Raw genomic sequence first — 26,410 nt, forward strand, 5'->3', positions numbered from 1 at the left:
GTGTAACTGTTAATGGACATATTTCATCTTGATTTTATATATATAGAGGATGCAGACAAGGTGACCATGTTTCACCTTACAGTATTTGGTTTTTACTCTGTGCAGAGATACTGTCATTAATGACAGTAAAGATAAAATGAAAAATAATAAATTTTAATCATAAATAAAGGGGACTTGTAATGACCGAGTTAAAAATTTTCATACTTTCTCTCTAAATATACTTGGTCAGAAGAATACTTACCAAAAGTACAAAATGGAGTAAACTGTTTGACTGTTTTAATTTTTTAAAGGAATTTAACAAGTTTGGTATAAATTAAATAAAAAGGAACATAGAAGATGTTGATAACATATTTTGGAAGGACGTTTTCATTTCTTATAACATATAGTCTAAAAAGTTTATTCCAAAGATTTTTTCAGTTTTTTCTTACTGAAACCCTATTTTGTACAATAAAATATTATTTCCAATATAGGAAGGAATCAAGGGAAAATGTACACCAATGTCATGTAAGTGCCTTTGTTCAATTCAATCATGCCATCAAGTATCATGGTGGCATTTGGGGGCTAAAGTCCCATAATGATTTTTAAAAAAATGGAAATGGTCATTTGCTTGTGTACCCTTTAGAATCATTCTTACATAAACTGGCTGGTTCCTGTTAGTTTGTTGTTTGTGCCATATTAAGACGCTGACTGTACTAAAATATGGAAATCACGTGCACATTTTGAGAACAACATTATTTGTGTCTACAAAATCCTTTTTTTGTGTGGTTACAATGTCATTCATAAAGTTATTTAGTTAATCTGAAGCAGATTAAGGAATAATGAATATTAATGGCATAGTATATTTTGATGTTTGCTAGAGTGCTCATAAAACATTTTAATTCTTGGGTTTATACTCTTATTACGCACTCTAGTAAACATTTGGTCTTAATAAATTGTGTATTTACACTTACCCTGATGGAAGATTTTCCTTGAGGTGGCATCCCAAACACAGATCAAAGTCCTCACATACATTGCAGTGGATCCTGGTCCCCACAATGAATGCCTGGCACTTGTTACACTTGTATCTGCATAGATGTACATACAATTCATTATAAAATAACCTTGATTTTGTAAACTATGACTATTTAAAATGTTTGGTTCCTCTGACTGAGAATGGGTCCCCAATCCAACTGCAACTTTCTGAAATTTTCTTGATTATTCAAACTCATGATTATCAGGACCATTTTCAAGTCTTCTGACAAGTTCAAACGACTGAGAATGAACTTTAATTTTCATAATGAATATTTTGAATCATAAAGTAACTTCAGACAGAAGAAAACTGGCCTTAAAGAACAATTCTATATAAAAGAAATGACATGTCCATAAATGAACTGGGAATTTTTATATAAAATCATTGCAGTTTTTTTCGATGGCCAGTTATCAAATGTGGGCTGAGGATGTCTCCCCCATGCTCACTGCATATCAAAAACACTGTACTTGGTCACAATGCAGTAAATCTGAACATTTTCTTAATATTTTCAATGTACTTTAACGAGTTCAAATTAGACAATTATTTTGGTACTAAAAATTCCACTTCTAATAATGCTGCAAATACTATTATTTTAGAACAAAAAGATACTTACAATAATGATATAGTAACGATGACATAATTATCCTTTACTTAATTAAGGCAACAAAATTTTATCAAGAAGCTATTATCCTATATCTTATGTCTCTGTGATGACAGTAGAACAAAATTGCTTGCATTTCACCACTAATGCTACTAACTCACTAATCCCATCCCGAATTCATGCTAAAGTAATGTATAAATATTTAAAAATAAAGCTTTCACAAATCTGAAGCAAATCAAGAAATACTGTATACTCACACAAGGTGTATGATGTCATGGTCATCTGTGTGCTTTACTGGTTTTACACCACCTGTAGCGACACAGAAATTCATTAAAACAAAGATGACATACCATATGTATTCAATTATAAGATGAGTCCAACTGCAAACTGCACAGACCCAAATCTCCTGAAGCATAATGCACTAGCAGATCTGGGTCTGTGCAGTTTGTTAGGAGTAATCAGCAGAATAAACAACATTGACCCTGGTATGCAGGCGCATTATGAAATAGCAGATCAGGATCTTTTTTGTTTGCAGTTTTAATTAATTTATAAAGGAGTATATATGATGTACTTTATGTGTACTATTACAATAAGAAACCAAAATGGACCTCACATTGCTCACCTGTCTTATATAACCATCTCACAAAGCAGGCTTATGTAGTACTGTAAGAACATAACTCTGTGTAAACTATTTCCCAAACTTTGCATCATGTTTTATAGTCTAATAAAAATTATTTCCAAAGATAAAGACATACTTAATATTCATGGTCTCTTGCTCATAACTGAAGTCATCCAAGATCTTTCAAAATTAAGTTCAAGGATGAAGCTTTTATTTGTAACCAAAGGTCATGTGGTTTTTAGATGAATTGAAACTATAATTTCCAGATGGGGTTTGGGGGGCTTTTTATTAAAGCCATGGATTTCTTCATTCTCGGTAATTCAATTTGGAAATGTGTCAGGTGAAAATTTTGGGATATATAAAAGAATAAATTTTAAAACATTTGTGTATAATGGTGAGGTGTTTAGAAAATGCCATAAAATAATGCAGAATATGTTATATAAATGACAAATGTTTTAGGCACTTCATCACTGTTATACCAGCAACTGACAAACTCTATTTTCACCAAAAAATGTCAAACCTTCATGCAAAAAAGATTTATAAACTTGAACATGGATTAAACAAGAAATATGTTGTTATTAAAAAAAAATAAATATCAGAAAAAAAAACCACTTGCAAAAAATATCTATGATTGTGTAAACAAATCCTGATCCTTTATTACAACACTGCACACAGTATATGCAGTATACACAGCCCTAGCAGCTCAGTTCATACAGGATCAGACATGTAATCCAAGGGTTGCCAGTTCAATACCAGCCCAGGTTATCTGCCTCGGTGTGTCCTTGGGAAAGGCACTTAGTCGCCATTTTCTCAGCATGATTAATCAATAATTAATGTTTACGAACTTTTTAAATGTAAAATTTCTGCACAAAAAAAAAGGCTATAGAGAGTAAATAAGTATATTAACTACAAATTATCTTTTAACTTATTACGACAAGACAATTAGCTGCATCATGTACAATGCTGCCCATGGAACCAGGAAAACCCCGATTCAAGTCTAAAATTTCCTACCTCAAACATTTTTAGAAATATGACAGGTATCAATGAACAAAAATTAAATGACTCTTCTGATAGTTTTAAAAAAAAGTCTGAAAGATGGAAAGGAATGACAACAAAATACTCTAGTGTTTTGATAACATGGAGCATATACAATTATTACATTATTATCATTAACTTGACATTACTAAATGAAAGAGATCAGTCTTACCAGAGTAGCATGTGGCACAGAGATCCATGTCTACACACTGCAGACACCTGTATCTTCTCCCAGGAAGAGTCACACCACAACCATCACATGTAACCTCAACATCCAGAAGGTCACAGAATCTTGCAATGAACATCTGCACACACTGGAGGGCAAGATAAATGGATGTTTATTATTATCAATTTTATATGATGTGTTTTATTAAGGTATTTAAAGAACATGTACAAATGCAATGTCATTTCATTTTAAAACTCTGAAATGTAGTGGGGAGACAGGAGTAGAACTACTTTTAAGGATATAATACATATCTGTAGATATTGCACAGACTGGTAAGAATTTCCTCTACTATAAGCTGGTATCTGCTTGGGCATACTGCAATTAAAGGTCCTGCAGAAAATAATGCCTTTCCACTTGTGTGCCAGAGAACAAAGGTAGAAGGAGAAGGGTGTGACTACTAAAATGCATCCTTCATCCTCCAATGATGAATGAGTGAGGCTGTAATGACTGGAACTTCATCAGCTTAAAATCTTCATAAATAAAAGACTGCTCTCACTAAGGGACTAATATGCTTTCTGGTATGTTAGGACAATCAACCTAGAAATATTGGGTGCTGAAATAACAGCAAGTGCCCTTTAAGGAAAGAAAAGGTGCCTCCTACCCTTTCTTCTACCTTCAGAAGCTGCCATATAAAAGTTGATCCTGATCCTGCCCAACACAGACATGAATAAAACTAGAGATCTCTGTTGGGAGTGGATCTATTGCAGGAAGCTGGTGTTTTGTTAGAAAACCTGTTTGGCAAAGGAGAGAAACCTAAAATATAATTGCCACTGAACCTCAGACAACCATGTTCTACAGACAGGGCATGACAGCTTGCTGCTTTGTCTCATGGATGCTAAGGAGAACAAGAAAACAATCTTAATGGTAAGCTTCACCCAACACTTTATAGGAAGGGGTCTTGTTAAAGACCACAACACCTTCCATCTTGGCATTAGTAAGCAAGACACTGGTCTAAGCAGCTCAAAATACCTGATAGGCTGGAAATGTAAGAGTCCAAACCAATGGCACAGCATTTGAAAATATTAGACACTGGTCTCAGCAGCGGAGCAGCCTGGGGGTCCTTGTCCAAGGAGGATGTTCCTGGCAATGAAGCCAGAAACCTCCATTATATGTCATGTTTAACCAAAACCTCTCAAAAGAAGACAAGTTAGCAGCTGCTGGAATAGATGAAAGAGAGATGCACCATAGTAGAAGGAGCGAGTCATTCTGGATTGCCCCCCCACAACTTCCTAGGTAAAAGGAGAAGAGTCTGCAACCTACCTCCCTTAGGCTTTCTTTTGGGAGTCCGGCTAGGAACCAGCGACTGAAGAGGTGTTTTTATTGCAGTTTCTTCTTGGCCTGGGCATTCATCTTTTTCAGGATGATCTTGCTTCCTGCTTGATTTTGATAAGGCACAGATATTGGTCCTTCAGGTTTTGAGATGCCATAGAGGGATTGCCCTTCACATAGATCTCTGCCTCCATAGCAGTGGTTCAAAGAAGATTCCTACTGTGCACCAGTAACAATTTAGACATGTCTAGAGCATCATCCCTGCAGAGTTAGAGCTCTACTGAGAGTTCCATGGACAACAATAACACATGCCAAGAAGTTCTGGCAACTGCCTACAGAAGTGCTGTAGCATGGCTGGAGGCAGAAATTGCTCCTTAAAAAGGCTGAAGAAAGCTGCCAAGAAGCATGCATGGCTATGATGACAAGCAACCTAGATCTGAGTTCAATTTCCTTCAGCATCTAAATTTAGAGGTGGGTCAGGGCCTATGTGCAAATTACCAATTATGATGCTTCAGCATCTAAGGAGGGAAGGGGGCTTAAAGGGCCAGGTAGGGAAATGCACCCTGTGGCTAGCTCCAGAGGCCAGAGGTCTCAGTGTATAGGGGTAAACTGACCACCACTTAAACAGCTAGCAAACTCCTGGCCTTGATAAAACCTGAGAAAATTCCCTGATCATAGCTAAATGGGGGAGTAAAAGGAAATCTGGGCATGATGGTAGGGAGGTGGCAGCAGATCCAAAGGGAGGAGGAAGCACAGTCTCAGCCTGTCCAGTACCAAACCTTATAACTCACAGGATGTCTTCATGCTGCTCTCACTCCAGGGAGGCAGGACTTTGTGATTCCCATGTCCCCATGTAAATCCAATCCCATTCCCTAGTCTGGCACCTGCATGTGGACTCTTCAGTCCCCAAAAGGATTTGTCAGAAGCCTGCAAAAGGGGTAGTCTCAACCTGATCCCTGTCCCTGTATTAGAGGAGCTCTAATGACTGGTGACCAGTATTCATACACTGCTGATTGATCATCAACTAGACCCCTCCTCTGTTCTTACAGAACTAGATCATAGCTCTTACCTTTAAAGGTGACTCAATCCAGCTGTCACATGAGATGAAAGGTTCCTGAGGTAAAAGCTAGAGAAAAATGAATCTGACTTCCATCCCATGGCCTGTACAACAGCTGGGGAACAGTTTTGCTTGAATGCAGTACTTGTTGCAACTGCCTAAACTTTATGAGCCAAATGCATAACAAGTTCCTTTGATTTTGGTTAGATTCTCTGTGTTCAGAATGGAGAACCCATCTTATCTAGCAAGACAGATTTTGCACTAAGATATTGTCTTTTCACTCTTTCGGAGGTAAGAATAGATTGTTCTCCCTATCTGCATTACCTCCATTCTTCACAGGTACAGACTGTCATCTAAACTGTGTGAACTGCCAACCCTCCAGGCTTGCAATCAATGAAAAGTTGGATAAAAATTTGCAAATTTTGAACACAATTAGTGAAAAATTATATCATGACACTAACTCCATCCATTTCGATGGTCATTACTGCATTATATGAAAATCCCAAAATAAAATAAAACATATTTACATGATTACATGTCCTAATATATTTGCAGCCAAATTTACTGATATTCACAAACTTCATGCTATTTGTCATGATATGATGTTGTGGCAGTCTTGAACTTCCTTAATCAGGCCATGGTAAATTTGTTTTCAAAACTGTTTAGGCTTCTTGTCTGCTAGTTAATCTTGGTGACTAAAACTGTTGCAAATTTTCAGCACCTAAGGAGGCACTTTAAGTTGTCTTATTTTTCCTCACAAGAGGAGATAATCTTTCACTGTCACTGTTGCTGATCTCCAACTGAGAAAGACAGGTCATAATTAGCAAGAAAGCTCACAAACAATGCTTCAGCATGCAGGACTTGAGAAGGTGGCTTAAAGTACTCCAAAAATGAAATCTGCTGGGAGTGCTATAGCAGTGTGCTGTTTCACATCGTTCTGCCACATACCTCCAATGGCTTGTTTCGTTACTTACAATTTGTCTTTCATACATGTACTTATAATAATATTACTACATGGTACATATATGACAGGTAAATTATAAGCAACAATACCAGCCCTTGTGCATATTCCCAACTGTAAAATTTTTGGCACACTACTGTGTGAAAAGCATTATGTACATCTATGTTTGATGGCTAAACGCTAGGACAACTTTTGGTGTACTCCAATCTATACTTCACTTTTGGTGGAATACAAATTGTTTTCCTTGTAGGTGAAAACATTTTAACTGCAGTGTAGCTTAATTACTAAATGGCATTAATCCAGAAAATGAAACGTCAAACAGTGAACGATTAGTGGTGTCGGCACATGCGCAGAAAACTGAACTCAAGCAAATTACGATATATGATAATCTTCCAATCTAACAAATTCCAAACACTTTGTCTTCATGTAGTTTTCCTACCTTTATGTGCTTTTTGCTACCAATGTGCTTCCTCACATCGTCTCTGCAACCATGCCCAATGCTAAAATTTGTCACACACTGTATGCAAAAAGCATTATGTATATTAGTATTTGATGGCTGAATGAACAGCAAATGTTTGGTATATTCCAAAGTAAACGTTACTTTTTGTGCAATACATTTCTTTTTCCTTGGTGGTGAAAACGTTTTAAAGATGTGATGCCAAATGGTAATTCAAATCAGTGTTGGCAGCACATGCGCTGAGAAATATTCTGGTTAGGCCCCAGTTTCTTTTGAAAACATTTGTAAAACTACTCTTCTACATATAGATTAAAATATGCTAAAATGCTTGATACTGGGCCAATGGTACCAATCAGCTATAGTCCTACTAATATCGTGACTAGTAGTGCCGAACATTTCAGCAACAGCCGATATCACGACTAGCACTTAATGGGAAATTTTAAAATAATTGAGAATTGGGGAATTGTGATTTTTTGGCATGTGGCATGAATCCATAAATCATGTAGAAAGTCATGAAATTCATGCCAAAATCATGAGGGTTAGCAGCTATGAAACTGCTATGCAGGTGATGTCCCTGAAGCATTGCTTTTAATAACTACAATGTGGATGCTATGATGATAACTTATCTACAGAAAACTTACCTGTCTGTATCCAAAGCAGAAATTATAGAGTGAAATGCATGCTTCATCAACGTAAATATCTACTGTAATCCTGAGTATTCAATAGCACAAACACTACCTTCACAACACAACAAAGTTACTATTTATATGAATGTCCCAAGCTGAAAGACTGAATTAGTGACCCATGAAGGGAAATATGGAAGAGAATATATACGTTTATGACAAAGCTATAATTCTACAATACAAATTTTGTCCATGAAAGAAAAGAGCAAGAAAAAGTAGGAAATACATATGGAGTATACTTCCCTAGGAAGAGAAACTCCTCCAACTTGATTTGATACTGAATAGTTTCCAAAAAGTCTTCAAGATGGTTTGCAAAGTCTTTCAACAGGACAGAGTGTGCTACTTAGCACAAGTGGAAGTAGTAACTGAAGTACATACATGATTTGGCACCAATACCAATATCTTGGGAGATCACTCCATCTGACTGGCACAATATTAAGCTCAAATATCTAAACCATTTAGCTGTGAGGGCTGGATTTGTGAGGTAGTTGTAGTACTTCAAGATATTATGAAGTAAAGTCTTTAAGAAGAAAGGAGGAATTGCTAGTACAGCTCTTGATGTTAATGAAAGCTGTGCTACCCAAGGTAAAGGAGAGCTAGCCATACTTAACTTGAGTATTGGTATCTAGTATGCTAGTGAAGGCAAAAATCTACAGTGAGTTTTGAACTGAACCAATGTAAACAGTGTCATACTAAATCTGATGATGCCTACTGTGCACAGGCCTAAGACATGTTTTTATTCTATTAGCATAGAACTTGCCAGATTATTCTAGAAAGTTCATCCATTGGAGGATAAATATTTATTATGCAGACAAGGATAATTCTATCCTGGACAAGGTAAGCAACTATGCATTATTTATAGGTATATTTCTTTAGCTGTCACAACTTTGAAGAACATATATATATATAATCCAAGAAAAGTAATCAATGATATTATGTAGGGTCACAAAAGGGGTTAGTTACCGTATATACTCACCTATAAGCCAGATAATTTAGGAAAACATAAAGGCCTGGAAGAAGGCCAAGGGGGGTTGGTCAGTTTATCTGCAGGCCAAGGTCGAAACTTTAACAATTTTAAGAAGTTTTTTTTGTTGATCACAATAATTGCTGTAAATCTTGAGACACAAAATAAAATAATCTTTTTCATGTCCTAAGACATATAGGAATGAAAAAATTTACATCTTTGGTGTCCCAACACTTACTAAACAGTTATAAACTACTATGCTTGCTGTTGTTATTATTTAGCATGTGCATATTTTTGGATTTCTCCAACATGAAATTAAATAAAGGTAAATATAGACTTCATAATTCATGGGCTGGTTGAGTTTAAAGCACTTAGTGTCACTTTAATCCTTTTTTAGTCACAAACATATTAGATGCGGATTTTGCTTTTTTCATTTTTTACTCTTTAATGAGTTAGGTATTTACAATTTCAAGGCAAAATAAAAACATAATTATTGGTGCACTGATATAAAAAGTCTAATGCAATCACACATATAAAAAACAATAACTGAGTCAAAAGGGAGAAGGTAGTGTTACAGCAACCCTAAATTGCTCAATTCTTGTCATCATCAGATCAAGTTATACACAAATCTGAATTAGGCAGAAACAAAAAGAAAACAGAAAATTAAATAAATTTCTTCACTTTGCAAACAAATTTATACCATTTCTCTGTAATAATAACATATGACCAACCATGAGAGAGGTATATGTGTAATTTCTGCTAATATAAGTTTGCCTAAATAAATGCATGTAGAACTTACCGTGTGCATCTTGTGATGTTGTCTCAGACTTGTGGGCTAGCTTATACATGGGTCATGCACTTTTTAGTGTTTGTACCTATTCAGTCTGGAGGGTCTCCTTATTCACAAATGAGCTTATAGGCAAGTATATACAGTAAATGTCAGACAAATGAGTGTAGTGTTCCTTTAGATGTAGAGAAAATCCATTATTGATCTCAAAAATACTTACATACATGACAATTTTACTATCACCATATATGTATGTATGTATGTATGTATGTATGTATGTGTGTATGTATGTGTGTATATATATATACACACACACATATATATTCATATTCACTCCCATTTTTAGAACACCTTTTTCTCATCGTCAGAAAGATCCTCCTTTTTCTTATACCAGTTGATGAAACCCTCAGTGCACTCCCCAAACCACTTCATGTGCTGGTCATATTCCTTCATCTCTTCTTCTTCCTCCTGTTTCTCAACACGACAGTCTCGCATCTTCACTGTCTCTGTGAAGACATGCACATTTTCACTGACGGAAATTTGAAAAGATAAACTATTTTATATTCAAATGTTTCAATAAAATCTACCTAGAATAACTTTGCTTGCCATCATAAATCCTGTTATTACATAACACATTTTGACTAAATTTCATGCAAGTTAGGATCACTCTGGTGACCTGGCTGTTACAGCATCTGCCTTAGGTGCAGAAGGTCACAGGTTCAAACCCTGGCTGAGTCATACCAAAAAATTACAAAAAGGTACTAACAGCTGCCTTGCTAGGTGCTTAGCATTAAGAGGTTAGTGTTCGGACTGGTTGGCCTGGTGTCAGGATAATATCACTGGGTGGGACATGATGCTACTTGTTTGTGGCATGATGCCCAGTGCTAGACATCGCTATAAACTGCCACACTGCAGACATCATAGCGATATGACTAAAAAATTGTTAAGCTATGTTCAAAATCCAAATCACACGCACACTCATGCCAGTTAACAATATTCGAATGATCCTGCTAATGAAGTGACAAAATCTCACAGGAAATACAAATGTTTCAAAAGACATGTAATTCTGTGGGACCATTTCTCTGGTCATGAACAGATTTTGAACAACTGTCCAATTCTGACTCACATCATGATTTGTTTTGAACTGAATATATTATTTATGCAGTAAAACCCATCTTGAGAGATAAACAAGAAAGTGATCTCTCATGATAGATGGTCTCTCAAAAAATGTCTGCAGGAAGGCCAGTTTTCAAAGTTAAAATTTAACTGTACATTTATTTTATTCTTTATTCAAAGTTTTTATTATAGCATTATATGCATTCATCCAATAATTTTATAGCAATAGAGATATACACAGATCATGAAACATTCACATTTATTTTTGTGAAGTTATTAACATATCAGTTTGTTGTAATAACAACTCTAGTGATCATGATCATGGGTAGATATGGAATATATACGTAACAATTAAGTCAAATGACAGAATTACATGGGTGAATATGTAGGAGATTGATAATATGGAATAAGTGAGACTTGGGTCCAAGGGTCAAGGGCAATAATCTGGTGAGGGGCTAAGGGATCAAAGCCCCCTGGAAGCTCCAGAATTCTAGCAATTTTGAATCCCCTAATTTAGCTAATTTTGAAGGTATTCTTCCATCTTTCTCCAGCCTCTTCCATTGATCTCCCTTTTCTCTAGCCATGTTGGTCACTCATGATGGTGCGTCGATATATTAAAATTGATCTCTGCATGATGATTTTGTCACAAATGACAGGTGGTCATTCATAGCTGAGGTCTCAAATCTGGTCTTACCGTACATTATTTTGAGGCCATGCATGAAAATTTCAAGGTCGTGCATGAATATTATTAATTGTAGTTTTTTTAAAATTATGGATGGTGGTTACAAATCCAGTAGTTATCTACAATAAATCTTACCTTTTGCAATGCCAGCAAAAAGCTCTGGTAACTTGATATCAGAAACAAAGGATAAATCATAGGGCTGTCAAAAAGAAAGAAAAATAATTGTTCTTTAATGGTTCAAAAGCAAGCAACCATGCTGAAGCATGAATTCTCTTAGCTTCACAATGATTCTTGCCAAATAAAAAAAACTTTAAGGAAAACCTTAGTGTTATAGAATGATCTGTCTTAGCTTTATAATGATTCAAGCCAAGTACAATGTTGAGATGCTATTAAGGACAGTAGTAGTATTTCAAACACTCAAGGAACAAATCTCCCTCAATAACTTGTGAGCAAAGAGCAAAGGGCTCCATAAACAAAAATATGCAGCAAAAATGAGGCACAAGATAGCAGCAGAAAAAAACTCTGGTCAGCACTGACAGATGGGGCTTGGGGGAGGGGAGTGTCAGTAAATGTCATTGATATATGAAAGTTAGCTCTTCCATCTCACACACATTCTGTATGCTGGATTTTATTATTAAATGATGCTAAATCTAAAGATGTCAGCTAAAGATTAAAAACTGATGAGTCATTTAATATAAATACAGCTGACATGCAGTACTAACTAAAATGAGTGTCAGTAAAGTCAGAGTTGCTTCCATTTCAATATTAAGCAATGTGGATCCAATGTAGCAAACAAAAATGAACCAAAACAGCTTATAAACTGTAAGATCCAAACATATCAATATGGTTGCAGTAGTTAATTTCTCAAGATAGCAATTTTAAATGTCACTACTTTTTGTCAATCATGTCAATGACTGAAAACAACCTCATGCTGTTTGTATTAATAAATACTGATGGCATTGGACATTGTCCTGGAAATCTACATCCAGATTTAAGAAAATGAAATTAAAAAATACAGACCAAAGAAAATAAATAGTGATCAAAAAGCAAGAAAAAATTCAGCAATAAGTATGTTTTATTAGAACATAGGGTTATTTTTAAACGGATCTCTGCAAGGTTTAAACAACTGTCCACTGATTCGACAAAGGAAAAAACTTAAAGAGTTACCTACAGTGTGTGATTTCAAAATGAAATGATGCTGATCTATACCCGAGTGTTACTGTGGTGTCAAAACCTTTACTATACATGGATTGGTTGGAGACAACTAATTAGTTAATTAGCGCTTATCATCATGTGGAAAGACCATTAAGTTCTTAACTGTTGTCAAAATAAAGCCAGATTATGCAGTGGGTAAGCAGTAAATTAGGTACTAGGGAGATTCTTACATACATCAACATACTTTTTTATGTCTGAATAGATGAGGACATACAACATTTAAGCATGATGATTACAATGAAACCCAATTAAAAGATAAACTTAAAACATCAATTTCACTTAACACTTTAATTGGTAGTAATTTCATACAGCGCTGCCACCAGTAGGCATAAACTGACATTTTCATTGACCAATTTATCATCATATATTATTGTGTTATTGAGAAAATACTTCTTTTCAGGAAAAACTTACAGAATACATTTACCATTAAAATTTGCACATTTCATGATAATAATTTAAAATTTCTATGCACGGACAACCAATCATCAATATAATGAGCTTTCATTAACCAATCCGATTAGAGACATTTTAATGTTAGGCAGATAAGGGCCTATTTTGGACCGTTTCTTTATAAAATGGTGGATTCATTCTTGCCTATGTAAAATAAGCAGTTTCACAAGTTAATCGAGCATGCTTTTGAAAAAGAAGTGGTAGTTATGCATGCATATGACATGACCATTTAGGGTAATAAAAGGAATATCTGAAGAGACACATTGGGTGAGTAAATATAACATAATTTTATATTATATTATTAAATAATTTCAACTAATGGTAAATTTAAAAATGGGGGATATAATTAAATGCTTTGAAGGAACACAAATTACTGCCAGAAAAATCATGCCATGATAAGCTGTATCAGGAATTTACAAAAAAATTGAAACAAAACAATTGGTGATGATGATATTGATAATGATGCTGCAGTCGCTACAAGAAAAATGTTATTCTTGTACCTCACTATCCGTTAACACAGATAAGATGTAAATGTCTTGCTTGATTTAATTTTGCACTGTACAGCATTAAATGAACAAGTCAAAATAAACACACTGATATTTATTAAAGGATATTTTATCCATCAAAACTCAATTTCAACCTTCTCATGAAGGTAATGCTTTCGAGATGTCAATTATCACGTTGAAGACAAGTTGGAACTAGAGGCCTATAAATGTCTGTACTTGGACTCCACTTACTCTATTGTAATCTAAAGGTTCAGACTCATTGGAATATTCAAGCATGTGACCTTTAAATGTACAAATATTCAAGTCAACTTCAGATTACTTATCGCGCATCCACCCATTCATTCTTGAATTTATTGGTGGAAATATTACTTTTTTCAAGTATTAAGATCTGGTAAAGTATCTAAAAACAAATGGTTGACTTTCTTCTGACCTGCCATTGTATATCCAGTAGGTGAAGCAGACAGGTCTGAATGTAGTCATAAGCTGCAAATACTTTCCTGAAATTAAAAAAAAAAATTCAGTGAATTTATAAGTTTTCTTGGCATAACATTTTTTTAAATGGATTTCATTGCCCCAAACCATAAATTTAAGTACCAACAACTAATGATTCTTAATGTATATATAAAAGATCCCCCTTCCCAATCTACAAATTTAAGTACCAACAAAAATGTTATTTCTTGACAAAAGCAAGAAAACTGAAACCCACAATGAGAAAAGAATTCACAGTAATTTGATACATTAGTAATACTGATACAAGCTTTAAATCTTAAGAATAAGTATTATTCTGTGTCTTGTAGTAGGAAGTCATATTTAGAATATGAGTTATTCTGTGTCTTGTGGCAGGAAGTCATTTAGAATATGAGTTATTCTGTGACTTATGGCAGGAAGTCATTTAGAATACGAGTTATTCTGTGTCTTGTAGTAGAAAGTTTTCTTTAAAAAAAGAATTATCATGTGTCTGGTGGTAGGAAGTCATCTTTAGAATAAGAATTATTCTGTGTCTTGTAGTAGGAAGTCATCTTTAAAATAAGAGTTATTCTGCGCATTGTGGTAGGAAGTTATCTTTAGAATAAGAGTTATTCTGTCTTGTGGTAGGAAGTCATATCTTTAGAATCAGAGTTATTCTGCGTATTGTGGTAGGAAGTCATCTTTAGAATAAGAGTTATTCTGTGTCTTGTGGTAGGAAGTCATCTTATCATTTTTAAAGTGAATTTAGATGTGCAGATGGGATGAATCAGATTTAGCATTTAATTTAGCTGTAAGATATGACATGGAAACATGAATTTAATGGAATGCCTTTTAATCTGGCAGTATGATATGACAGGGAAACCTGATTTTAATGGAACGCTTTTTTTAACCTGTCTGTATGACATTAATAATAATCATTCTGAGGAAGCATTAGGAATCTGAAGAGAAAAAAAATGAATTCACATATCAAAACCCGTACGCTATTACTGAAAATGTGATATTATGTCACATTTACCTTTGGATTGAACAGACAATAACTCCAAAATGTCAGACATAATTACCAGATTGCCTCCATTTCACTAAAATTCTCAAAACATTGCCTCAAATTGTGATTTTGTATCATCTTGCTTATAGTACTGATGGAAAAAATACCAAGGATAAAAATACTATTTAGTTACAAAGTTTAGTTTGTACACAAGAAAGTCCATCTGTTCTTGAAAATTGAATTGAGGAATTTCTCAAATGCAAGAAAGTCATCAATTTTACATCAGACAGTGTGAAACAAAATGACTAATTTCAGGAAAATACTGGATAATAATGACTGTATTTGAATATCTGATGCCTGCTTAATGTTCATGGAAAATGTTATGCAACATTTGTATTTACTTATCTAACTCATGGCGATTGAAGTGGTGGTATGCATCTGTGAGTCTCCTGATGAGGGTGTAGAAGGCCTGCCTAACTTTAGCCTCCTGCCCCAAACCACACCCATCTAGACCCTCAGCATAGTGCTTGGCAAACCCATCCTGGCAAATCAGCATTTCTTCTAGGAACAACACAATAGTTATCTACAAAACAATTTAACAGCAGTTATATAATTTTGTATGCATTGCCGTATTTACTCGCTTAAAAAAAAGAGTCAGACTGTAAACAACAAAGATCCTGATCTGACATGGCATAATGCACCTGCAGATCAGGGTCTATTTTGTTTGTTATACTGATTATTCCTAACAAATTGCACAGACTCAGATTTGCCAGTGCATTATACGATGTCAGATCTGTTTCTGTGCAGTATGCAGCTGGATTTGACTTATGAGTGAGTATAGATGGTGACATCTTTTGGGTGTTGTATCTGCTCATAGTGATATAGGGGGTTTCACGGTTAGTATCTCCCCTTGAAAACACCAGAGGGCACATCAGTGTAACTCACTTCCGAATAGTTCAGTCAATTAAGATGGCAGATGTAGATCAAGAAAATGTGACAGACCACTCACATTAAGCAAGCAAGATCAATATCTCACAATCTTAAAAAGAAATTCTATCAATATTTGATCAATTATTTTACATCTTTTATTTTTTTCACTAGCTTGCACTGCTCCCAGCTTTCAAATAAATTATATCTGCCGATTTCAGAACTTCATTATCTTTCCATTACTACCTTATGCTCTAGTTTGTATTATTTGATTGTGCAAAAGTGTATCACTGCGTAAAAAGTTCTTGCAATTTATCTTGCTTGAAGAATAATGAAAATATATTTATTTTGTACAGCTTCAATCATAGCAGTTAATGGAGGTTGAAGGACAATGAGAAAAAAAAATTCTTATGGTTTTTTATTATTGATTTAGGCTGTTGCTTTTCTATTAATGTTCATTATATTTTTCATGAAATAACTTGATTTTTTTCAAAATGCACAAATGTCAACCATGCTTGAACAGACAGGCGTACATACGAGTCTCCATGATGATTATTTTAAATTTATTTCCTTGGCTTTTCTATTATTGTTCATTAGTTCATTATATTTTTCATGAAATAACTGGAGTTTTTTCAAAATGCACAAATGTCAACCACGCTTGAACAGACAGGCGCACGTACGAATTTCCTTGATGGTTATTTTTATTTTATTTCCTTGAACAGTTGGAAATTTTAGAGTATACAATTTGGAGAAATATGATGTTAGACACACAATGCATGTATAGGACATTTGTGGCTCTCACCTATCTGTCTGTATGTATGTCTGTCTTCTTTCATCTGGTGCATGGGTATGTATATCCTCGAATGAATGTGTGTATGCATATGTATAGTACATAAACATACTTCTGGTTAAAACCAAGTATAAAATGATGCTAAGTTAGAAAGAGTGACTGATACATAAAGACAACAAATATGAATATTTGTGAATATCCATTTATTATTGACTTGTAGAGTATGTTCTTACAAGCAGTCTCTTTTTTAAATCATACTGTTTGCAATTTTACATCCGGTCATGTGGATCAATATTGATTTAAAAGGCAAACCAAAGTAATATGATGGAATCTGTGAAATAATTGGATCTTTAAAACTTACATATTTGATGCAAGGAAAGTTAAACAGAAATAAACTAATTTTAAGAAGGCTGTTCTAGATGAATTTGCTGGTGGCAATCAGAAATGTTGTCTAAAGACCCCAGCAAATTTGAGAGTTATTACATGTCCGCATAAACAAAGAAAAATCATGCTGAAAGTTATTGCATGTATCATCTGATACTTGATGTTTCAAAAGTCAAAAAGAAAATGAAACAATTAAAAAAGGTCATTGAGCATGTTATTTAATTTGAATATTATCGATATTTACACCCAAATATGAATAAATATTCTGTCTGCATTAATTACACTCATTTATCGTTATGATGGTTAATGTAATTATTGCTTTGTTAAGTTCTTCTGAATACATTAAAATACTGTATTCCATTCTTTTTAGAAACAAACGTTTCTGGTTTAAAATATTCAGCATTACAAATCAGCTGATGTATCGAATTCATGTTATAATTTTCTTATCGAACTTGTGTTATAACCTTCTTAACTTGCATTATAAACAAACAATTAGTCTTGCGAAAATAACTGAGAAATAAAGATATATCAACGTATGAAAAATGCAAATTGTTGAGATTGTTTTCGTTAAAGTTATATAACCAAATTTGTGCAATAAATGTTTAAAATCTGAGAGCAGAGTAAAATGTTCCTACAAATGTATCTGAAATTATGGATAATGAATTTATATTATCAGGTATGGGCAGTGTATTTAATTTAATTATTTGATATCATTTAAGTATGGAAAGTAAATATTATTTAAATATCTGATATAATGTAAGCATGGACACTGAATCTAATTATCTGATTTAATGTTTATAATTATTCTCCTAGTATGAATAAAAGATGTTCGACATATATAACTGATTCATTGGTTTAACCATAATGATCTGTAGTACTGCTAAGATACCTTCCTTTGTTGACTTTATGTTTCGCTAACCAAGTGAAGAATGGTGAACTATCCAGAACTGGAAATTTTTTGTAGGCATGTGCATTGGAGCTAAGGGAGGTAATTTTAGGCGCTACAATCAGTAACTCCTTTGTAACCATGAAACCCCCTACAGTGTACAAATGCTATTATCTTCCTAAACTTTCTTCTGACAGGCTTTTACCAAAGTGTGTCAATAATTCATCATGACAGGCTTTTAACAAAGTGTGTCAATAATTCATCATGACAGGTCTGATACTCTACCAACTGAGATACCTATTTTTAAATGTCTAATATTTTAATTTGTTTATTTAGTTAAGCATTCAAAATTTGAGTTAAAGACTGCATTCAACTTTAGGCATTTTTGAATAGGGACCCTGATATAAAGTTTATTATATCTGGTCCCGTATTCATGAAACTCCTTACTCAAGTAAACAATCCATCTCTCATTTTGATAGCTTGCATTAAATATTTAAACAAGAAATGTATCGAATTTCAGCAAATATGCATTTAAATACATGTCTGTTAAATATATATAGTTTAATTTGTAATAAGGTAACAAATGTAAGACTTATGACACAAGTAATCTTGACCTGATCTGCACTCACTTTGATGAGTTCTGCGAATATGGGGCCTGGGGATGGATACTGATGGATGTATTATTGTACAGTGGTTCCATTGTAATTAAATGAAAAATGTGGCCTTCAATCGAAATGCTCTTTCAATGGGTTGCAGGTTGGAGGGAGTGGGAGGGGGAATGAAAATAATGCACTACTTTGGTACAAGATGAAATGACCAGTCATTAGGGGTGGCTTTTCTTGCAATGAACCTCATAAAGCTGGTACCAATAGTAGTGCTAAAAAATCATATAGCCTGACACCTGGGGCCTCTAAATTTAGATCGGAGCCCTACCTATATTCTAAGTGAGGTGACCACTGGGCTTGTCCAAAAAACCTAATTTGTCTGATAAAACTTCATCCATACTAATGAAATGCAGAAATTTATTTTGAAGATGTTGGAAGACTAGAAAATTATTAATATTTATCCGAATGTATGTCCCTTGCCATGATGAAGATGGTCTGCTTCTATCAAAAGCTGTAAATATTGTGTACAAAACTAAGCATGCGATTTATAAATGGGAAATAGATTGCTTGGATGACTCATAATAGTGCTTACTTGGCTTTTACTTTCATGTAATTCTACCAGAGGTAAAGCAAAATAATGTTTTAGATACTTATGTGCATTATAGAAACCAGCCAGAACTAGTCTAGAGTAAACCAGAACTATCTCATCAGTTGTGGAAAATAGTGCAATGATGCATGGCTGAATGTTGGCTAGTATGCATATATAACAAGTTGTTAATTGATTACTTTATTACTGTAATCTCAAGAGTTTAGGCCAAATGCCAGATGTGTTTTAGGGACCCTGAGTGGCCGAGTGGTCTAAAGCACTGTCTATTACGGATCACTGCCATCTCACCACTGTCTGTGTGGGTTTGAGTCTCGGATTCAGCCAATGTGGGTATGTGAGAAAGCTTGCCAGTAGCTTCTCGTGGGTCGGTGGTTCTTTCTGGGGTTCTTCCTCCACCATTAATACTGGCCACCATGTATAGCCTATCATGAAAAATGGCGTTAAACCCTACAAAAACAACAAATATGACAAACTAAATTTCACTGATCATTTCTGTCACACAAGTTCATTAATAAAAGCTTAATTTAGTTGCAGCTGGTTACTGAAAACCAATAATTTCTAAAAGTGTTTGCAATTTATCAAGTAAACATCATATTGAGTTGAAATGAAGTAAACATGTTATGAATTCAAGTTACAAAATAAAAATTACTAAAGAATAATGCTATAACCTTGTTTAATTGATAAATGACAATCTGACTGACCAATGGTCATTGGATTTAATGTAAAATCTTCTATCATTTCTACTAATCATCACAAGCTGTTATTATCAGAAAAATTGTAAATTGTTGTAGTGTTTAACACCATTTTTCAGCACACGTTAGGCAATACATGGCGGCCAGTATTAATGGTGGAGGAAGAACCCGGGAAAACCCCGGAAAGAACCACCGACCCAAGAGGAGTTACTGGCAAGCTTTCTCACATACCCACATTGGCTGAATCCGTGACTCGAATCCATGTAATCAGAGGTGAGATGACAGTGATCCGTAACAGCGCTTTAGACCACTCGGCCACCCCAGAAAAATTGTATATGCTAGTACTGTCAATAAATAATTATGTATTGTAACTGACCTGGAATGGATGATCTTTTGTCAGGGTTCTAACTATTTCTGCTGCTATCATGTAGACATCTGTTACAGCCTGTGCATGCTGAGATCTCTCCTGCAACATGTGGTTCACCCTGTACAATTAAAGTAACTACGTACAGTGAAAATAGTTTATAATTAACATTAATGTAAAATTCTGGCTTTCAAAAAGCACAGCATAAGTCTTTTGTAACATTTCAGACTTAAGGCCATCTGTGTAATGATCACATGTCTAAAGGCCAAGTTTGTAAAGACAGCTGTGTTAAGGCCATATCTGTATAGGTCATGTATATAAAGGCCAATTGTGTAAAAGGTCATGTGTGTAAAGATCATGTGTGTAAAGGCCAATTGTGATAATGCCATATTTGCAAAGGCCGATTGTGCAAAGGCCAAGTGTGCAAGGGCCATGTTTGAAAAGGTCAAGTGTGCAAAAGCCAGGTGTGTAAAGGCCTAGTTTGTATTGACCAAGTGTGTAAAGGTCAAGTTTGTAAAAACCAGGTTTATCAAGGCCAAGTGTGTAAAGGCTAAATTTCTAAGGCCAATTGTGTGTGGGTCAAGTTTCTAAAGGCCTTTTCAGTCAACTCCAAACTTGTAAAGTCCAAGTTTCTAAAGACCAAGCTTGTCAAGTCTGTAAACTGATTGGTTGGCTAGAGAGGGTAGATTGGTTATGTTTCACATGAATTGTGATTGGTAAAGTAGGTGAATGTTAGCTAACTTTCATATCAAAGAAAATGTGAATTATCAACTTTGGGTTATCTGATAGGAAACAAAGTTCTACTTAATCAGCCTTTCTCTAAGGACAATTGGCACTGACAGGTGATCTGCAGGTGCTGAGTTTCATGTCCAATTCTCTAAGAGAGTTACATGAGTCAAACAGTCAATTAGACCCTCAACAGGAACAAGTTTGATCTGTGGCAGCTGATTTTAATCTTAGCCTTTAAAAAGACTGCCTCCTTAATAATGCAAGCTCTGCCTTTAAAGGCTAAGACACCACTATAAAATGGGGCAAACATCACCAAGGGTCAGTCTAAACTTGGCTGTCATCATGGAAAGTTGCTCCTTACCAGAATCTGATAAGTTGCATGGTATAAAAAAAAAAATGACACTGTAATGGACAGATGAAATTGACACCTGATTGATTTTATATCAACCTGTCTGTACAAGGAGGCTAGTTAGCTTTCAAATGCATGCAACATGTGATCAGCCAACAGGTTTCAGGTTTTTTATATTTCATTTGGCATGGGTTGATAAAAACGTTCTTCCTGCTTTACCAACAATACAAGGGGTATCTGAAAAGATCTGAATATTTTGTTAAAACATTTCATTTCTTTGAACCTGTCAATAAATTTAATGCTGATTAATGCACAAAATAAATTCTATTAAATGATTTGCAGTTGGATAAGTGGCATACCAGATATAAGCAGATATGTGTGTGTGGTGTAACATAGGTAAATGATAGTGATGTAAATTCTTGACTGATAATTTTGCTGCTCAGCAATGATCATATTAAAAAGTCTTGGTGCTCTTCAGGTACTCTCTAACTGACATCAAGGTCAACTTGAATAAAATGTATGGATGAAATTCTATGTCATATCCTGCAATTTTAAACCTGGTCACAAATCGACGGAAGATGACCCATGTTCTGGACAAAAACAGAATATAACTGGCAAGAGGAAGAGGCTGCTGTGAAGGAGGCAATTGTTGAAGTTAAATACACAGTAGAAGATATTTCTGTTATCACTGGCCTTAATTTATCATCTGATTTAAGAAGAATCATTTGAAGCTTGCAAAAGTTGGTGTAAGAAGATAGATCCTGCATTTATTGACAACTGATCAAAAACAGAATCTGGTTGAAATCAGAAAAATGCTATTCACCAAATTTAAAAAACAATGACCAGGTATGTTTGAATGAGAATGTCACAGAAATGAAACATAGATTTACCTTTTGGAACCCAACTGAAGAGAAAAAATAAAGTCTGCATTGGAGAAAATGAGCCAAACCCACATATTAAATGTATTTGGACTGTCTCGAGATTTGTATATACCTTATTATGTAAAATGTTCACTTGTCTGGGTACATAATTCTGCTTGTGTCCATGTACATTTATATTCTTCTAAATTGTTGCCAAAAGTTGTGAAACACAACTGAACCAGTTATTTGTGTACCTATACCCAAGGTATCCATCTACTTCATGGCAACGCAGAGCGTGCAAAAGTCTGCCATTGTGACAAACTTCCTGATGGAGCACAGCAGCCAAAGTTTGAAATATCTGCCATACTGCTTTGATTTAGCTCCAACGGATTTTGGCAAAGTCACATTATCCAAGATTCAGTGATGGGTAGAAGATTTCTAAACCTCTATGCAGTTGGAAGCACAATTTTCCAGTATTTGAACAACGTATCAAAAAGTGAATACAAAATGGCAAATAGTAATTGGATAATCAGACTGAAGTGTGAAAAGGTGCACGGGGAATATTTTGAAGAGATACACTGACTTAATTTTCACTAATAAAGAACTCTGCTATTCAGCACACTAACATTCAAAACTTTTTAAATACGACTCATACCTTCTCCATCCAAGGGTCATCAAACCATTTTTTTTATATTGACCAATGGTATCTGTAGCAGGTCAAAATAGTATCTACTGCTCTGATATTTGATAGGATGCAACTGAAAGAAACTGATCCAATCACATCTCCTTACAGTTACCTTGAAAAACAGAGATAACCCCTACGAACCTTTACAACTTAACATGTTCAATGAATGTTCTCCAATTTAAGTCATTCACACTCAGTTATCTTTGAAGGTAAGGCATGTGGACATCATGGAAGTCACTAAACTGACCACTTATCAGATATAATGAACTTTCTTATTGGCCAGTTGATTCAGCCTGCTATGGGCAGTGACTCGTTCACCTGCAAGAAGGCACTTGTTTTTGCTAGGTGCATATGCCAAGGGCTGATATGGAATAAAGTGGATCTAGGACCCTTGGCTAGCAACTTGGACCAAGAAAGACTCCTTTGTACTATATCAGTCACTTTCAAAAGCCAGCCTTTAAAACAAATTATTGTCTACAACATTGTAGAATGATAACACTTACTCACTTAAGCATTTTAGCAATGAGGCATGTAGATTTATTTGAGTTATAGCATTACCATTTTTTGCTTCCAAATGAAATGCTACATGTTTTATAATAATGGTTATGATTTAAATATATATTTCTCCAAATTTTTTCTTGTATTTAAATCAGAATTTTGTTTCTATGAGTCAGCAGCCTTGAAATTTATGCAGCAAATTCAACTTTAATTCAGTTATTAGTTGACAAATATATGCTTATGTTATGATCAGTGTGAAAGACTGGCAACAACTCATCAAATTTAACACTTTATTGGTCTGGTTCCTTGTACCTTTCTGTATTCCATGCTGGATCCTGAACAAACTCTAAAACTAGCCTAAAAGATGGGTACTTCTCTGGGGTTTCATACTGAAATAGATGAATGTAAAAATAATTGTTTATCTATCATTTAGAAGTGTAATAAATATCTCAAAAATGTTTTTTTGTTCAGTGCAAAATAAACAGCATAACAGACTTAACATTCATTTAACTGACCCAAAGAAACAAAATCTGAACAACATAAAATAAGAGAAAAAAGTAGGCTTTCCAGTGCATTTTTTGCATGAAATAGTGACTAAAATATAGCCCTAATGAACAAATCTATCTGTGAATGCTTATCACTCTATGGATATTACATCTATGACTGAAAATTTCAAAGACAGCTGGAAAAAAAGCTGAAATGTTGACTTTTCTTTGGCCAATTTTAACCACAAAAAAGTGGAATTATTCAACATATTTCATTGTGTATATCTACAAAAGAAATACTGATCCTGTAGCGAAAGTAATCTTAAGACACATTAGAACTGTCTCTGAGAATGATTACAAAAATGTCTACTTTGGGCACAAAATAGCTTGATAAATTTGGACTCTCAAAAAGCACATGATTATAATAGGAATTATAAACTACATTATTTTACCTTTGAAATCTGCCTCTCATACTTTCTATTCGACAATTTTCTCAGCTTGGCTGACTTGGGTCTGGTAAACTGGAAATAGAGAATTAAATACAATCTACCAGAAGTCCCACTAATCAGACTTCTATTTATCTGACAATCTTGTTTGTTTGATGCAATGACAGGACCAATCTATCGAGTCAGAGATCTAAGTAGTTTGGTCAGTTTTAATTTTATGTAGATATTTTGTTCATATTTATAGTAGTATGCTAGGGCATCAGATCAGTTTAGCTCAGCATTCAATTACTGACATGTCTTTTATATAGTTCATATAGTTCATAAGACAAACAAATGATTTCTTTGACACCAAGAGTTACTTCCCTTCTTTGACTGGGGACCCCGAGTGGTCTAAAGCGCTCTCCAATATGGATCACTGCCAACTCACCTCTGTCTGCATGGGTTCGAGTCTAGGATTCGGCCAATGTGGGTATGTGAGAAAGCCTGCCAGTAGCTTCTTGTGGGTCGGTAGTTCTTCCTGGGGTTTTCCTGGGTTCTTCCTCCACCCTTAATACTGGTCACCATGCATAGCCTATCATGTGCTGAAAAAAGGCGTTAAACCCCACAACAACAACAACAACCTTCCTTGACTCTTCAGTTAGTATAACTTACAACTCATAGCTGACACTGTGCAAGGACTGTTATCTACTATAACAGTCAGAAAGTAATTGTCTTAATGGCCACTTTTAGGACTTACATTTAGATAAGAAATGAGTTGGCTTTAAAGTTCTGTGCCAGCAACAGGAAAGCAAACATTAACTAAAATCATATATACCTGCTTATAAGTCAAGTCAAACTGCAAACAACAATGATCCAGATATACTGTTGCATACGGGACCTGCAGATCAGGGTCTATGCTGTAAGTTTTATAGTATACTCCTAACAAGCTGCAGAGAACCAGATCTGCTGGGGCATTAATGGATGGCAGATCTGGGTCTCTGCAGTTTGCAGTTGGACTTGTCTTACAAGTGAGTATTTACCGTAAATGACTCTTTTCAAAATCTTCAAAAGATCTGGCCTAATTTCACCAACTCTTAAGTCTTGACTTCACACATTTGATTGGTCAAATTTAAGTTGGACTCATGTGTGTGTGTGTGATTTTGATTTTTAACATAGCTTTAAAATTTTTTCAGTCATATCGCTACGATGTCTGCAGTGTGGCAGTTTATTGTGATGTCCAGCACTGGGGCATCATGCTGCAGACATGTTGCATGATGTCACACCCAGTTACATTATCCAGAAACCAGGCCGACCAGTCCTATCACTAACCTCTTCATGCTGAGCACCAAGCGAGGCTGCTGCAAGTACCATTTCGAAAAGTCTTTGGTAAGACTCGGCTGGGTTCAAACTCACGATCTCCCGCATCTGAGGTGGATGCTGTAACCACTAGGCCGCGAAAGCAGTTGGACTCGTATGTCAGCCAATCAGATCACTGGATTGTCAACTTACACTTAAGACTAGACTTATATTTTGCTGGTCAAATTCAGGCATGATCAGTGATGATACTTGTATGTAGAAGGCAGGGATCCCAAAATTTAATTGGCTCTTTTTCAAAAAATAAAGTGGTGTCAATATATGTGAAATTTAAAATCAAAACATTCAAAGGAGACAAATTGAGACAAGAAAGAAAACAGCTATATCTAATTAAAATTAAATGCTTAACTTTTGGTTCTGAACTTGCTGCTGTTTTAGTATCAGTATTATCCTTCCATAATTCAATGGTTGCTCTCATCTAATTATTTGTTTTAAAAAATTCTCTGAAAAAACAATATAATTTCACACAACATTTTATTCCTCTCTACTAATTTATCAAAATTAATTGTTACTTGCCAACAAGCAGATTTACCACCTAAAAATGTGTGTGTGTGATTTGGATTTTTAACGCAGCTTTAACAATTTTAGTCATATTACTGCAGTGTGGCAGTTTATAGTGATGTCTAGCACTAAGGCATCATGCCACAGACATGTAGCATC

The 26,410-nt window shown here is 34.9% G+C and overlaps 1 protein-coding gene across 2 annotated transcripts in view; it reads right to left on the minus strand.

Moving 5' to 3' along the window:
- The window catches only part of LOC149805902 (zinc finger ZZ-type and EF-hand domain-containing protein 1-like), a 260,238-nt gene that overhangs the window by 81,691 nt on the left and 152,137 nt on the right, over window positions 1-26,410 (minus strand). For both annotated transcript variants that reach the window (XM_089950657.1, XM_089950656.1), the window contains exons 45-54: window positions 24,404-24,472; window positions 23,779-23,855; window positions 20,358-20,466; window positions 15,492-15,673; window positions 14,068-14,134; window positions 11,602-11,665; window positions 10,020-10,174; window positions 3,437-3,578; window positions 1,868-1,919; window positions 951-1,064 (exon numbers count right to left, since the gene is read on the minus strand). In XM_089950657.1, coding sequence (XP_089806783.1) covers window positions 951-1,064; window positions 1,868-1,919; window positions 3,437-3,578; window positions 10,020-10,174; window positions 11,602-11,665; window positions 14,068-14,134; window positions 15,492-15,673; window positions 20,358-20,466; window positions 23,779-23,855; window positions 24,404-24,472 — 1,031 coding nt within the window. The remainder of the gene's footprint in view (window positions 1-950; window positions 1,065-1,867; window positions 1,920-3,436; window positions 3,579-10,019; window positions 10,175-11,601; window positions 11,666-14,067; window positions 14,135-15,491; window positions 15,674-20,357; window positions 20,467-23,778; window positions 23,856-24,403; window positions 24,473-26,410) is intronic.

The sequence above is a fragment of the Sinohyriopsis cumingii genome, chromosome 2 (assembly GCF_028554795.1).
Source record: "Sinohyriopsis cumingii isolate HCF-2022 chromosome 2, ASM2855479v2, whole genome shotgun sequence".
Lineage (NCBI taxonomy): Eukaryota > Metazoa > Mollusca > Bivalvia > Unionida > Unionidae > Sinohyriopsis > Sinohyriopsis cumingii.